The 16424-nt window shown below is 33.5% G+C and overlaps 3 protein-coding genes across 4 annotated transcripts; 1 reads left to right on the top strand and 2 right to left on the bottom strand.

Annotated features, from left to right (window-relative positions):
• Positions 1 to 646: 646 nt before the first annotated feature.
• LOC145088764 (NAC domain-containing protein 7-like) lies at positions 647 to 3441 on the top strand. The gene is made up of 4 exons (XM_079027167.1): positions 647 to 1014; positions 1929 to 2123; positions 2315 to 2589; positions 2711 to 3441. The coding sequence occupies exons 2-4, from the start codon at positions 1964 to 1966 to the stop codon at positions 3314 to 3316; spliced, it is 1041 nt and encodes a 346-aa protein (XP_078883293.1). The 5' UTR covers positions 647 to 1014; positions 1929 to 1963; the 3' UTR covers positions 3317 to 3441.
• A 4098-nt stretch (positions 3442 to 7539) lies between these two features.
• Positions 7540 to 10336, bottom strand: LOC145088761 (monocopper oxidase-like protein SKS1). 2 transcript variants are annotated; one of them, XM_079027162.1, is made up of 8 exons: positions 10047 to 10321; positions 9709 to 9818; positions 9350 to 9620; positions 8768 to 9270; positions 8332 to 8697; positions 8169 to 8247; positions 7892 to 8094; positions 7540 to 7795 (listed from the first exon to the last, which is right to left on the bottom strand). In XM_079027162.1, exons 1-8 carry the CDS (start codon positions 10188 to 10190, stop codon positions 7687 to 7689), a joined length of 1785 nt encoding a protein of 594 aa, XP_078883288.1. In that variant the 5' UTR covers positions 10191 to 10321; the 3' UTR covers positions 7540 to 7686. The 2 variants fall into 2 exon arrangements, with proteins under 2 accessions (XP_078883288.1, XP_078883289.1); XM_079027163.1 differs by lacking the exon at positions 7540 to 7795 and having other exon boundaries at positions 7897 to 8099; positions 10047 to 10336.
• A 1385-nt stretch (positions 10337 to 11721) lies between these two features.
• Positions 11722 to 16424, bottom strand: LOC145088763 (beta-fructofuranosidase, soluble isoenzyme I-like). The gene is made up of 7 exons (XM_079027166.1): positions 15973 to 16424; positions 15792 to 15800; positions 13144 to 14000; positions 12822 to 12983; positions 12462 to 12697; positions 12295 to 12382; positions 11722 to 12093 (listed from the first exon to the last, which is right to left on the bottom strand). Exons 1-7 carry the CDS (start codon positions 16367 to 16369, stop codon positions 11890 to 11892), a joined length of 1953 nt encoding a protein of 650 aa, XP_078883292.1. The 5' UTR covers positions 16370 to 16424; the 3' UTR covers positions 11722 to 11889.

The raw sequence follows: 16424 nt of genomic DNA, 5'->3' as shown, positions 1-16424 counted from the left end.
TGTAATGCTTACGTTCTCCTAGCCTCTCGGTAGTCTTAATCGAATTCTTAATGTTTAGATCATCCACAATAGTGAGTTTAATAAGATAGTTAAATGAGGTGACAAGTTTATGTGTCATTCAATGGATAAAACTCTTTCATTGTGAGATGTCACATCGACATTCAATAAATTTGGAGTTCAATAGTAATTGAACTCTTCAATGGAATAAAGAATTTTTTTTAATTTTTACATATTTATTAAAAATTATATTTTGTAATATTTTATTAAACTTTATAGAATTCAATATATTATTAAAAAAATCTATAGTTATATGAATTATAGAAAAATGACTGATAATCAAATGAATTCTATTGATTTTAATATATTATGGAATCCCTTAATAACCTTTGAAGCAATAAATATTAACTAATTTTTAGATCGATAGTTAATTAGTTACACAGTTTTGCATAGTAAGTGAATGAGTTTAAGTCTCGATCCGTTGCTGGTGGGTTGGTGTTAATCACCACTCGTATTTAGGGCAAAAAAATCTTGGCCACCAATTTAGCCCCATCAGACAGTGAAAGACAAAGATAGCCTACAACAAACATCTCTCTCTAGCCTTTACTCACTCATATGTCATCATCTCTCATCATTGGGCTTTCTTTGTCTATTTTTCTCTCTCTATACAATCCCTTCTTCTCCACCCTCAGCCTGGCTCCTCTTATATAACCCTAATTCATCATCTTGACCTTTCCACTTTTAGCATCTTCCCATCCAAACAAACTTTTTGCTTCGGGGAACGAGCCATTTAGGCAACAGAAATGGTTCAAATCCCCCGGAGAACAGAAAAAACTCATTTTTAATTAAGTCTCTTGTACTTTCTTGGATCTATAAGTTCTGTAAGTTTTGAAAAACATAAATAAATTTCGGTTAGCCTTTGATCAGTAGTTATCATATTCTTGGAGGAACTGGACTCGTCATTCCAAAAAGAGCAATTTATCTTAAGTTCGCCCACATCCATTTGGATCTTGCTGTGTAAGTTTCCCCCGGCCCTTATCTCTCTAGCTCTAGCTAGTTCTTGAATTTAAGTATAATATATGATCACACTTCATGTGTATATATATCTTCATATGATAAGCAAAAATATACTTTTTTGAGTAATTTGTAGATAACTATACGACATTTTTTTTATCATGACATGCAACCTAATTATCACATGAGCTTTAGCTTTTACTTTTGTTGCCATGCTGTTCGTTATGACGAACATATATAGTTTCTGTTTATATATATGTGGAATGGGAAAAGGTGATCGATAGAGTTTGGTAGTTGAAATTTAACTATGTACGTCTATCGAGAAAGTGTATGATCTGGTTCCTTTTATGTGGTACATTTGTAAGCTTCGATCTTGATAGTTGATATACATGCTTCTGTCATGTAATCTTTGGAGATTAGCTATACTACCTCACAAAGATAATTTAATGTAATATTGGTCGATGAGGATAGCAAAAGACCGCGATAATCTTGTTCATTTGTTCAACTGATTTAGGGCTTGTTAATTAGGATGACTTTGAGGTACTGATTTTGAATCTCGATCTATGTATGGATTGCCCACTGAATCACCAGGGTACTTATTGCTTAAATGTTACTTCAGTTCAGTATAATTAAAGCTTTCTCGGTGGTATCACAGTTAACGAGAGCAATAGAATTTAGAATGCCGATATTATACCTTTCTTGCTCATTGCTAGATTGAATCATTTTTATAACAGGTTGAATTAATGGTTTTTAGTAATGATTTTCAAACCACAATGACCGAATATATATAACGAGCGTAGTGAAAGTGCGATTCTCTCTATAACATAGATATCGGTTTAATATACGCGTACTTCATAATTTATGTCTTGTTTAGTCATGAAACATGTAAACTGATCAAGAAGATGATTGAAATGCAGGTCTCAAGTTCTATACATAAAGAAACAAGAAAAACATGAATACTTTTTCGCATGTTCCCCCTGGCTTTCGGTTTCATCCCACCGACGAAGAACTCGTGGATTACTACCTTAGGAAAAAAATTAACTCCAGAACAATTGAATTAGACGTCATCAGAGACGTGGATCTTTACAAAATTGAGCCATGGGATCTTCAAGGTACATAAATAGTCGACTTAATTCGTAATTTCAAGGGTTCCGTATGCCATGCATTTTTATACTATCTAGCTTGAAATTTCTTAATTCTTATCAACTAATTATTCACTAAAATCGTGCACATAATTAGTTGATTTCGCACCAGAAACTATTTTTTGCTTGAAAGATCCTAATAAATTTGTAAACTTATATAGATCTGTGCAGACTAGGTACAGAAGAACAAAACGATTGGTATTTCTTTAGTCATAAAGATAAGAAATACCCAACAGGTTCCCGCACCAATAGAGCTACTGCAGCTGGATTTTGGAAGGCAACAGGAAGGGATAAAGCGATTTACTCGAAGCATGAGTTGGTCGGGATGAGAAAGACGTTGGTGTTTTATAAAGGCCGAGCCCCTAATGGACTAAAATCGGATTGGATCATGCATGAGTATCGCCTTGAAACAGATGAAAACGCAACCACGACACAGGCAAGCTAGTTTCATTATATATACCACAAGAAATAGTCTTTAATTAGTCATGAATCCAAGATTTACAATGAGGATTTAATACACCATTTTATTCAATTCAATCTCTTTTATTTGAAAACAGGAAGAAGGGTGGGTGGTATGTAGGGTTTTCAAGAAACGACTACCCGCTATGATCAGGAGAGCAAGCGAGCATGAACCAATCTGGTACGATGATCATCAAGTCTCATTCATACCTGAAATCGACTCAACATCACAAAACAACACCCGATCCAACTTGGGTAACACTGGTTACCAATACCCGTACGGTTCTTGCAAGAAAGAACTAGATTCACAGCTGCAAAATTACCAGATTACCCCAGGCCACCGTCTCCAACTCCCTCATCTAGAGAGTCCAAAACTTCTCCCAACCTGCAATTCTTCAATGCCCATTAACTATGGTATAGATATAAACCAACAAAGCATCAATCTAGAGCCTTCCTTGTTCACTCAACACCATAACAACATCCATAATCAACAACATCATCAAGACCAAAACTTTAATGATCAAGTGACGGATTGGCGAGTTCTTGACAAGTTTGTTGCATCACAATTACTTAACGAAGGCGATCATGTTTCGATCAAGGGAAATCATGAACAAGCCTACACAAATGCAGAAGAAGAAATACTATTGCAAGAAGAAGATGCATCAAATCCCGTCTCCAGTTGCCAAATAGATCTATGGAAATGATGGAATATTAATTAATATCCTTCTTTCCTTGAAATTATTAACTCTTATTAATTCTTGTACATAATAAAGACCTAAAGTGGTACATGTATGATCGACCTTATTAATTAACTCTTTTACCTAGCCTATATAGAGTATTATGTCTCTTGATTAGCACTCTCAATTAGCTTATTTGATGGGTATTATTGTAACTAAAACCATCAAAGAAATAGAGGAGGGGGTGCTGCTGTATTTTATGATTACTTGGGATTACAGCATTGTCTGTTATGTGTAATGGGCTTCATTATGTTTTTGCTATAGTTGGCAGCTGCATGCATTTAAACTGATGTTTATTTAATTAATAAAAAAACTTTTAGGTTCACCAATTAATAATTTTTAATGTCATGCTCGCATTTAACGTGCTAAGCTTTTACCATCCGTCCAATGATACCATGGTGATTCACTATTTATAATATGGTTTTCCAAAATAAAACATATATATATATATATATATATATATATATATATATATATATATATATATATATATATATATATATATATATATATATATTAATGATAACTGATTAAATGGTTAAATTTTTTAACTAAAAAGGCATGAAAAAAAACTTTTTTAGGCATTTTGAGCAACATAGTCGAGGTTAGAGATGATACGAATAATCTCGAATTGGAATTGGACAATTTATTTTCATGTTTATCAAGTACATGACGGAATATTTTATTTTGGCAAGATAAATTAAATGGCTAAAATCGGGCTCGTTGGCGACTCAGTTCCCTGGATTGTACAATATGGACAAGCGTAAATCAGCACTCGTTGCTGAAAGATTCAATTCAAACAGGTTTGTTGGATGTTGGAAAAGACTATCAAACCTCCGTTCCATAGTTGGCAATTTCGTCCCTAAACAAAAGATCGACACTATTAAATTCAATAAATCACCGGATGACAAATTTTAAGACGGTATTATAAAAAACATGATTGACTCAAAGCTCACCATCGCGACAACTATCGCAATGGTATGGTTAAATATGGCCCCGATAAAAGTTTCAATTTTTGTTTGCAGAGCATGTTTAGACTGAATTCCTACCTACTCAGATTTGAGTCGTCAAGGCGCAAATAATCCATGTACTTTGTGCTCTAGCAAAGATCGAAACCTCTAATCATCTCTTTGTAACACGCTCATTCACTCAGGAAGTACTTGATTGGATATTCAAGTGGTGTTGTATTCCCGACTAAAAAAATCAAATGTATGTTATTATATTAGTTTTGCAACCAATTGGTGTCATTGTCCAAAGAAAAAGAAGATATTGCTAGTCATTATATATGGTTCAATTTATAGTATATGGAAGGCGAGAAACAATAAGGTGTTTAAAATATTATCTCTTCTCCAACAAAGACTACAGACAATATAATTTCACTGGTGTAAGGATGGATTAAGCATAGGAGTAAACTTGAAAAGTATTCTTGGATGGGTTGGAGTTGTTGCCCCACTTTGAATAACATATTGTATCTTTTCTTTGTATGTTTTTCTTTTTAGAAATTAAATATCCTCTTAATTTTTGTTCATACATATCCTCCTACCTAATTAAATGGTGACATATGTAACATTTAATGTTCATTTAATGAGATTTAGTGATATTTTAAAATACTAATATGACACATGTCGTCATTTAAATGGGTACGAGGATTAGTAGGATCAAAAGGTAGGATGATATTTAATTTCCCTTTTCTTTTTCCTAGCTCTACTCACTTGCTAGATTGTGTTTAATAAAATCTGTTGGTTAAAAAAAAGGAACATGTCAAACACTTTAAAGATCGCCAAAATATCTTCAAATATTTACAACATTATTAGATTCTTCTAATAAAAAAACGAATTAAATATCATCTTATTTATTATTTTACCCATCATCCTACCATTTTTAGATGATGACAAATGTAATAAAAATTTATTAATTTTATTAAATATGACAAGTATCACAATTTTAAGTATGTAGGAGGATAGTAGAATAAAAAAAAGTAAGAAGATATGTGATTTTTCAAAAAGAATCATGATTGTGTTAAAAACGGTTTTTATGTAATTCATATTTGAGGAAATTAACAAAACGAACAAAAAGAATGATCACGAATCAACTGAAACCGCTAGTCATTATATACGATACAATTTCAACTAATAAAAATATTTGAAAATTTAATTAGAATATCTATATGGTAAAATGGAATGTCTTTTTAGCCAAACCATTTCTCACATTTCTAACAAATTCCAACTATATGACTGACTCCACGGATAAAGAAGCTTATGCCATATGAAGTTTAGAAGGATGCATGCATGCATGATTTAAGACATCTTTCAATAAATAGAATGTTTTCATGCAAGAACATATATGTAGCTAATTAAATCTTTAATGTGCATACATATATTAACTAATACTTTAGATATAGCTTATTTTAAAAAAGAAATGCTGTATATATATATATATATATATATATATATATATATATATATATATATATATATATATATATATATATATATATATATATATATATATATATATATATATATATATATATATGCTTAGAGATGAAGTTTGCCACAATACATGGGCAGATATAGGGAGTGAGTTGGTGGGGGATGCTTATAATTAATCAAAGCTTTCCTTTGAAGGCAGATCATAGACATTATAGAATAGTTACTTTTCATATCCTTTTTCTCTAGCGCTGTGACAAAAAGATTCTCTGTGGATTCTTTTACGTCATCCTTCACAACGAAGGTAATTAGTGGCAGTGTGGCACGACTATATATCATGAAGGCTCATGCATAAAATTAGCCTGACTCAAAATTTAAAAAAATTATACGAACATCCTAATTAAACCCTCAAGAATATTAAGAACATATATATGCTGAAAGGATCTTGAAGGCACTTCTTTGTTCTAGTAGTTGAGTTGTGACGTAGAAACTTATGTGTAAACATGCATTTTGGAAAAATGTCTATTTGAGTACATAACTTTTCATCCTCATGTCTCTTCAAGTTGTGGCACGACTTCAAATATAAATATAGGTCTTATTTTTGCTTTACCATGGTCCAATTTAGGCGGACTAACGAAAGAACTCGCAAGGTAAGCTTATTAATTAAGACAAATTCGTGATATATACAAGTCCCAAATAATTCAAATAAGCGTTAAATTACGGATTAAAAAAAGTACATGCAGAAGTATATCAGCTGTGGCTTACTGATGAAGAAGGTGGTGACGAAAAAAACGTTCATGCATGCACCCAGCAGGAGACTGATGAAAATGCATAAATTAAAGATGAATCAATGACTGCATGCTAACCATTATTCGATCACCAGCTTCTAGATCTGTACAGTGTAAGCATTATAGTGGTCCAAAACCGAAAGAGAATTGAAATGTATCAAAGAATGTTTGTGTGTCTGTGTATATATAAATCATGTATATGTTTGGGTGGTGGGGAAGTCAAAATCTTGAGGGAATCTTGTTAAAGCAATGAAGTTTCCAGACACCCAACATAACTCATTACTGTTGTCTCTCCTAATTCTTTGGAGACAAGACTTACTTCAATTCAGGGGGGAAACGTTAACCAAAACACTCAAAATTTCGTTGATTTATACCCAACAAGTTCTTTACTTAAATCATGTAAATATCACGAGTGCCGAATTTACAATTCTCTTGATTGATATAAAGGAGAAACGTTATATTTGGAATATAATAGCTAAAAGTAAATACGCATAACTGATTGAAATTTACATCCATCTAATATACTATAACACGTGATTTCTAAAAATGGGTAAACATGGAAATTGGGCAACACCCATCAATCGCCACGAGATTGGAAAGGTAAATTACAATGTCACGTATCATCAAATTTAAACGAAAAATACTTATCAATTATTTCCTCGTTACTAGTAAGATAAGCATGCTAAGACAAGGTTACACATGATTTCAAAAGTTATTCGAAAAAGGGGTTAACTTTAATGGGCAATGGGCATGCTTCTTAATATTTTATAAACAAATGATTAAGGAATGGAATTATAAGGTTTCTATTAGGGTGTTTGCTTCGAGGAGACCTTATCATCATATTTTACTGTTTTTTTGTACCCATAGATCCACATTCATCCCACAATCTCAAGACATCTTTTTTAAGAAATTTTATGTTGGTAGAATAATAAAATGAATTTACTAACGTTCAACCAAAACAATATTCAGGATCTGTCAATAAAAAACATTTTCATCCCGCTAATATAGCATTCAAACAAATAAAGAAATAAGAGCACCTTTCATGCAACTACTTCAGTACCACTACGATTCTAATAACCTGAAAAATCTATCTTTTGAACAAATCCTAAACATTCTTAAATCATATAATCATATAAACAACAGCTGAAAATCCCATGATCAACAACAAAAAAGTTGACTTTGCTGGTTCTTGGATGTTTGATCCTGCCGTAGACAATGTTCTCTGAGGCCTGAATAATGCAAACAGAAATTAAGGCACTCGTTAACTTAATATATTATAATCTTCAGAAAAAAAGTACATTTTTTTTGTGAGATATTATACATACTTTTGTAAGTGTCCAAGATCACCACAAAACAATGCATTATCAGGCACAGGTAATTCGGTTTTCTGGTGATGATCTTCTGGATTTATGATTCTGATATAAGTTTCTTGACCTAAATACCATCTATCAAGATTCATTGTTCTAAGATTCCAAGCTCCCACATTATCAAGATAAACATATATTGCAGTCCATCCTCCCGGAAAAACCTGTTCTATAAATCCACATATTATTATAAATATTACATTTAATACAATATCTTTTTTATAAACAAATTTCAGACCTGGATTGTAGAGCGTGAAATAGCATCCCATCGATTATAAGAACCCCTGCTGTTTTCTGTCCAATTCCCATAAGCCATTCTAAATATATTATAAATTTTGTCATTCACATCTTCACCAAATCTTTCAAAAAAAAAAAAGACAATTAATTAAAAGATTAAATACCCGACAACAAAAAACGAAAACCCATCCATATGAAAGCTCTGAACTACAGTATCATTGTTCTCCAATATGATTTCCACAAACCCTTTATACGTAGCATTGATGATGGATCTTCCCACCCGTGGAGGTCCGTTTAAGGGTATTTTCGGAAAATCAAGTTTGTAAACACCCTTCACATGATGATCATCTGCAAGCCTCACCGGTGTATCAAGATTCCCAAACGAAATCCCATTAAAAGAAGCACGAATTTTCCCATCAATCATCATCGGTTCAACACTTCTTAACATATACGTATCCGTCACGTTAATCGACCCGTAATGAAACGAACCCTGCGGGTTTGGCCGGGCCCCACTAGCCGTATTATTCATCCTATATATAAAGTACACATGATTTTGATAATTAATTCGAATCATAACAAATTAACCTAATTACTGTATACCTGATGGAAAGTGCTTGATTTAACGCGAATGAATACTCAGAATCTTCGTTTGGAGGATTGGGTAGAGGGCCGGATGCTTGGCCTTTAGAATTTGAATAATGCAAAATAGCGACTCCTGTAACTCGTTGCCAGTTTGATTGATTTACAAATCTGGCACTTGCAACGATGTAGTAATCAGTGGTTGCGTTTTGATCCATGGTGACCAGAAAAGAGTAAGATTGTCCCACATAAACATCGAAACTGCTATAGTTTTGTTGGGTTGTATAATGTCCCTCGGTTTCCGCTAGTACCAAATTATGGCTTTGGATTCGAAAATTCAAACAAGTCGAGACTCCAACATTGATTACACGAATTCGATAAGTTTTACCTTGATCGACATTAATTGTGGTGTGGTTAATGCCATCGGGAACAGTGGAATTGTATTTAAAAGGTCCGTTTCCATTGATGAGGACTCCATCTGGGATACCAAGGTTTTTTCCAGCATCAAGAGTAGCTCTGAGTGCCTTAAGAGGACAATCAAAAAGTAATTAGATGTATAAACATATGAGTGAGAGGTTTTTTTATATAAAACGATATACTAACCGAGTGGTTTCTGGTGTACCAATCACCAATGGTGATGATAATATCTCCATCGGGGGTATTGAAAGGGAGTTGTATAATTTTGCGATTTGTGATAACAAAACCACCGAATCCACCTGCTGCTGTTTGGAAATGAGTACTAGGAGCATAATAGTAGCTACCGATTTGATCCTTGACTTGAAATCGGTATGTCCAGTTCCAATTTGGAGGAATGGGGCAATTGGTGCCCAGAACTCCATCTTGCCAAGAAGATCGACGCATTTCTATTCCAGGCCTATCAAACGTAACGTAAGATCCCGTTTCCAATACTGAAGAAGTTTGAAAAAATATATATTCATATATGTATTTCTATTAAATCGTACCATGTAACGAGGAGGCTTTCGTCTAATTTGTTCTTGACGTTGACGACGACATTGTAATTGGTAGTAACATTTAGGGTTGGACCTGGAAACTCCCCGTTCACTGCTATGACCTGTAATTGGAGTTCACAGATAGTAAATTTTAGTATAACAAACAACTAAACAGTGACCATGATCGGACTATTTTGGAGACTAATTGCTTTTACAAAAATCACACAGCCACCATAAAATACACATTGAGACATTTCTTCGAACGCTCGATAAGCATATCATAAGGAAGAAAAATATCCTGAAACACAAAACAGAGCAGAGCACAAGAAGGGGGGACGGAAGAGATCCACCTGCTGGGGAACACCAAGTGGAGAAGCAGTGATGTAAGAGAACTCGAGTTCGTAATTCACAAATGGGTCGCCAGCAGAACAGAAGCCACCAAGTATCAAACCAATGTGGAACCAACTCAACAACTTTGAACAAAATGACGCCATTATCGAGTTGATTTGTGGTCTGGTAGAATTACAGACGTGATCATATAGAGATTAAAGAGGGAAAATCCCCTTTTCCTCAAAACTTTGGGCGTGTTTTGCGGTGTCATAGTGTTGAGTGTGTTGCCCCACCACTAAACACTCAGCATTCATTCTCGCATTTCACCGGCGTGATGTGTGGCTTTTCTAACTGAAAAGGCGCGAAATTCGTTAGTGAAATCAGCGATGCTGCTTTTTGTTTTGAGAAAATTACAAGATTAGTCCTCGTTCTAGCCTCAAATTGTACCTTTAGTCACTAATTTTAAAAATTAATTCAACCCCTCTATATATTATTAAAAATTACACAAAATCAATATTTTTCGATTTAAAATTTTAATTATTTATTTTTTAGTTGTTTATTATAGTAATTATATTTCAAAGAAACACCAATTGTCCTTCCCCTTCCTCTATCATTTTGTCCTCTCACCCTCACTCGAGGGTACTCCGACAACTTCAAGACTCCTCCGACAATGACATCTCTCTCTCTCTCTCTCTCTCTCTCTCTCTCTCTCTCTCTCTCTCTCTCTCTCTCTCTCAAGCGTACACATACCCTTGATATGCAGAACCATCACATGAACTTTTACTTCGTAGCCATGAAACAATTATAACCATCATTTGAGGAATTCCACAAGAACTTATTCACTGGTTATGAAGTGTTGAAAGATAACGAAGATAAAATCTATACAATCTATGAAGGAGCTCCAAAAGATGATTTATAAGGCCAGAAACCACTGTGAATGAAATTTGTCGTGACAAAATAGTCGCAAGACGAAGTTGGAATGGTGTTGCGACATTAGTGTTGTCTGGTGCTTGTAACACGATCAGGAGCTAGGTCGTAATGCTTAACCGTTGATTTTTTGGCCATTTTTGCTTTTGGTCAAACTTTGATGGATCTGAGTATTAGACTAAAAATTAGACAATTCCAAAACCATATGTATGATTTAACATCAATTAAATAGTTAATGGTTATTTTATTTATACTATATTTTTCGTGTTTTTGCATGCTTTAAATTGGTCATTTTTGTGTAAGTAAAAAAATGACGGTGTGTCGTGTCGTGACAAACTTAATAGCGCAAAGTGTCTATGAGAGCTTAGGCCCAAACTCCCTATGATAACTTTAAAAAAATACCATGAGTTTGTATGCAATTTTCGATAAAGTCGTTTCAACTGTTTAATTTACAAATTTTGATATGTTTATCTGTTTTTTTGGATATTAGAGTCTGTGTGTGTGTTTGTGTGTCTATACATATACAAAAATCCTCAAGTTTATATGGTTTTCTAGAAACTAATTTTATGTTTTTGTGCCCTAAAACTTAGAGTGGTCCTCACTTATTACCCTAAGTTGAATTTCTCTAATACGGGGTCATTTATATGGTGAAATATTAATACAAAAATTGAATTTCCATGATCCATGAGCAATCTAGATTTAATTACAAATGTTCTACTACATACATCATTTTCTCACGGATTTTTTATTTTAGTTAACAAGAATTAATAAAGAAATATCAAGATGATGATAAATTATATAAATGAAATTTAAAAAAAATTATTGATAAATGTGGATATTACATCTCATAATTATATATATACCCCCAGATTTAGAAAAATAATGATGGAATAAGATATATGGACTATATATATAGTCGTATGCTCGATCGTCGTTTTAATGTTGGCGCCCAAGGGGGAAATAATCGATCTGGGCTGAGTTCATTTTCCATACATTTACGTTTGCATTTACACTTATTCCTGTAGCATTATTGAATAGGAAGACCTTTGCTGCGCTGTAAATTGCCATTGTTGGATATACCCTTGAGGTTATAACCGTCCTTCCACCTTGAGCAAAACTTTCCACTATGGAATGATCAACCTTAAAAACATTTTTATAAATCAATTTTTAGTTTATTTCAATATATAATCATAATAGTAGTCTCAAACCATTTTATTTGATTTTTTTGATCCGGAATATATGAAATACAAAATATCTTATAAATGTAGGATTGATTATTAAAGGACGAGTGTACCATTTGGTAAATTAATATATCAAAGGAAGAAAAAGAGTGTTGCATACCAATAATCTCATGCTAAAATTTTCACCATGTAGAACAGGAACACTGCTCCCATAGATTATTTTTGTGACATCCGCAGCCGTTGATGATCTGCACACATTCTCATTGTTAATTTAACAACTCCATATAATCAATTTATAATATTCGAGATAAATAATTAAAACCTTACTTGGACTCATCGGCACAAAAATAAGTAGTAGCAACCCCATCAGCACCTTTAGCAATATAAAAATAGACAGGAGTTTGCTCAGTGAGTGATTCATCTGCAACAACTATCAATCCAAAAGGTCCAAAAACTCCTCTAGCGGCGGAACCACCACTTGTGGTGCAATTGTAACCCACATCCGCCTCAATTGCTGCCTCTACCGTTGTCTTATCAATATCAAACGTTGCTAGTATGTCTAACTGTAATAAATAAATTTTTTAACAAAAGATCAAATATTATATTCAATGATAAATGATAAATGTTCAATGTTGTAATATGTTATGTTTTACACAAATATCGCTAGATGCACACCGAAGTAAATACCTGTGTAGCTAAGCCTACTTCAAGTGGCACAAGAGATCCCGGTTTTAGCAAAACTTTTTGAAATTTCGTATTTTTGGCTCTCAACTTCTCAACCTCTTTAACTGGCCATTGAAGTATATTCGTCCCGGTCTTTTTGTCAAACACCACCTCTCTTGGAATGGTCTATCATTCATATTTCATAAAACCCTTTAATTAATAATAATAAGAGTTATCTTTAGTATTATACTTTGGACCCTTCTAACATTTTCACATTTACTTTTCACACCCTATTTACTATTTATATTTACTTGCTAAGGAAAAATCTTGTAATTATTGGTTTTACCTGAACGGAGGCCCATCCCTTCAAAATATCGGCAGCTTCACTATCTGTTTCACCAGTCCAACCCCATAGAATTCTTCTTTGAGTACTTTGGTCGTAAAAAGTCTTTGATGCATAATATTTTCCATAATCAAGTCGTAGCCCTATACCCACATCTAAATCATAATTATCGGGTGTCCATTTGTCACTAATCGAATCATACGTCCCAAGTGCATAATAATCATGTTTATTATCATCTAAACTTGATTTCAACACATGCTTAATACCCTTTCCGTTGACCGATGTATCCAACCCGTTTGACTGTGTTGTTGACACCGGATAAAAGTCAACACACTCCCACATACCCGTACCCGGAACTGCATGCATCACATCATCCAACAACTCAAAGCTCGTGAAATCTGTTGTTTCATAAACAAGTGTAATGCCCGTCTTGTTAACCTTGGACCCTAACCCGACCCGCCATTTTCCATTTGGGTTGAACCAAGCGGTAGTTGGATCCCTAAAATCCTTAGCGCCAATGCCGGGTGGTGGTAGCAAAACTGGGTTACCCGGGTACTTGACCCAATCTAGGAGGAGGGGATCGGATAGGTTGGCGGGGTATGCTAAGTTTTGCACCTGCACTTCCTGATCGGTGTCCCCGGTATACAACATAACGATCTTACCATCATTAAGGAGTGTAGCAGAACCTGTCCAGACGCCGTTGATATCGTACCAGTGATCAGGAACCATAGCAAACGGGAGATGCTGCCAATTGATCAGATCCTTTGATATTGCGTGTCCCCATGTGATGTTTCCCCATACTGCTGCATCCGGGTTGTATTGATAGAACAAATGGTACCATCCCATGTGATACAATGGACCTGCGATACACGGTATAATTAATCGATATCAATATTAATATACAAAACTAACTTTATTACTTATTATTTCCACTTGGTTTTCAAATTTTAATTTTTAACAAATGTAACATCAGATATGTTACGCAAGTAAATAAAATTGTGAATCTAGTCTTTGGAATTTGATAATTAAAATATAAATAAACGTGTGACGGTGGAAAGTTAGTTAACGTGTACGGCAGTTAACTATTAAAACGCCTACAAAAGAATAGAAAACACGTAATTCACGGGATCCAAAAATTTGGCATGCCACGTGTGATGAGATGATAGGATGATAAACGTAGATCACGTAACACATGATCCACGATGTAAAAGTTCATCCAACTATCCACGTCAGCAATATTTAAATCCATGTGGTGGGTCTTCATTTTATCGTACCTTTTATTAAACATGTATATACATAGCACAAAATATGATTGGCATCTTTTCATACACCTTTTTGCTAAAGTAGAATGCTTCAAATAAATAAAATAAAAATAATTTTTTTATACAGTTATGAGTTATCCCCCAAAATAAAGAGATTTTGTATGCTAAATGTAACTCTTTTTTTTTTTTTATATGTGTAACGTTGCATTATAGCATCGACTAATATAACATTTTTAATATCCTTTATTTTTATGTTAAATATTATTTCAAGTATATATTTCAAATATTTATTTGACAACCAAATAATTTCTTTTAAAGTACAAATTCAAATAAATGTTATTGACCTTAGTATGGTTTTATGTGCAGTAAATATATATATTTAAACTATTTTTATATATTTGATATCACAATAATATATAGCGTTTTATGTTACAGTAAATATATAATTTAACTATTTTTAAATATTTGATGTCACAATAATATAACAGCTTAATCGTTCACTTAAAAAGTTTAGATGGACCGAAGGTACGAACCTTGCTTTTCTCTTCATACAATTTCTAAATTTGTTTTCTCTTATTACCAAACCAAGAAAAAAAATGAAATACGGCATTTACTAAAGTTAGCAATTTTGATACGTAATTTTTTATGTTAATGGAAAGTTATCTATATATCTTCCAAGATAAAACACACGTGGTCTATAAATGATTATTTTAGGTATGTAAGTTACCATAATAAGATATTACGTTTTTTAGAAATAACAAAATACATTTTGGTTTTTCTTCATTGAGGTAAAGAAGATTACTTAGGTTTCTTATATAGGTTTCACATGTAATCCTCAACCATATATCTATAGCGACATTTATCTTATCCTTTTTAAGACCAGGTTAAGTCTCATAACTTCCCTCTAATTATATTTCATAATTTTAACATTTGTTTTGGTTAATAGATTTTAAAACGAATTGGTCGGTCGATTTTCAAAATATATTATTTGAATTTTCTTTCCAATGAAATATATATTTTGTAAAATCCAGGATATGTATTAGTGTATTACAAGAATATTAAAGATATGTATTTGAAAAGAAAACAAAATAAACGGTTAATGTTTGTAACTTGGATAAGCAAGGTTGATTGCTATTATTCTTACGTTTCCATAAATATTGGCAACTAAAACGTTGACTTTGTAATTAAAAATTGGTAACTAATTTAATGTCTTAATTTTTCTCTACTGATCAATCATATCCTAAATCCGTTGAAGATTCTCTGTTCTTAAAAAATAAAATTTATTACCAACTGGAGAAAAGAAACTCATATATATATACAAACAACAATCTTCTAAAGATCGATTAAATAATTATTAAAAAATGAGAATGAGAAAGAGGGAGAGCATACCGTTGGGATCTACAGAAGATATATATCAACCAGCAAGAATTCAACGACCCGAAAGCATCAATGTAGTTCAAGAAATTAATATTTGGATCAGTGAAAATAGAAAAATAATAATAATAATAATAATGAAATGAATAATGAATAATGAATTAATTACGTTGAGTTATGTGTTACAAAGAGTTACCATTCATCCAGTTTTTCGGAGGTTGAAAATGAAAGCCTGTTCTTTGCCAAGACAACATGGCATTGGTCCAAGGGTATATGTCGTCAGCGCCGGGAGATGACAGCTGGAAATTACTCTTCTCCGACACCCCTTGAGACACTCCTCTTGAAATGGGTTTAAAAGCCTCGTTCGCCGGAGCTCTGTCGCCGGTTTCATCGTCGACACTAGTATGAGGTTGACTATGTCGGTTGAGGATGAGAGCTATTAAAGACGAAAATATTAACATGGACAGAAAGATCGAGGACAAGAGGGTGAGGGGTCGTCGTCGTTGAGAGATCGGCGGTGGGTAGTGGTGGTGATCGGAATCCGGCAAAAGAGAATATGAGGTGGATGTGGCATGTTCGAGATCAGCAGCCATTGTTTTGTGGTAGTTGAGAGAAAATTGGAGGAATGTTGGTGAAGGAGGGAGATGA

The sequence above is a fragment of the Lactuca serriola genome, chromosome 2 (assembly GCF_051521515.1).
Source record: "Lactuca serriola cultivar US96UC23 chromosome 2, Lser_US96UC23_V15, whole genome shotgun sequence".
NCBI classification, from domain to species: domain Eukaryota; kingdom Viridiplantae; phylum Streptophyta; class Magnoliopsida; order Asterales; family Asteraceae; genus Lactuca; species Lactuca serriola.
Note: the sequence above shows the minus strand (reverse complement) of the source record. Positions and strands in the feature narration are given on the sequence as shown.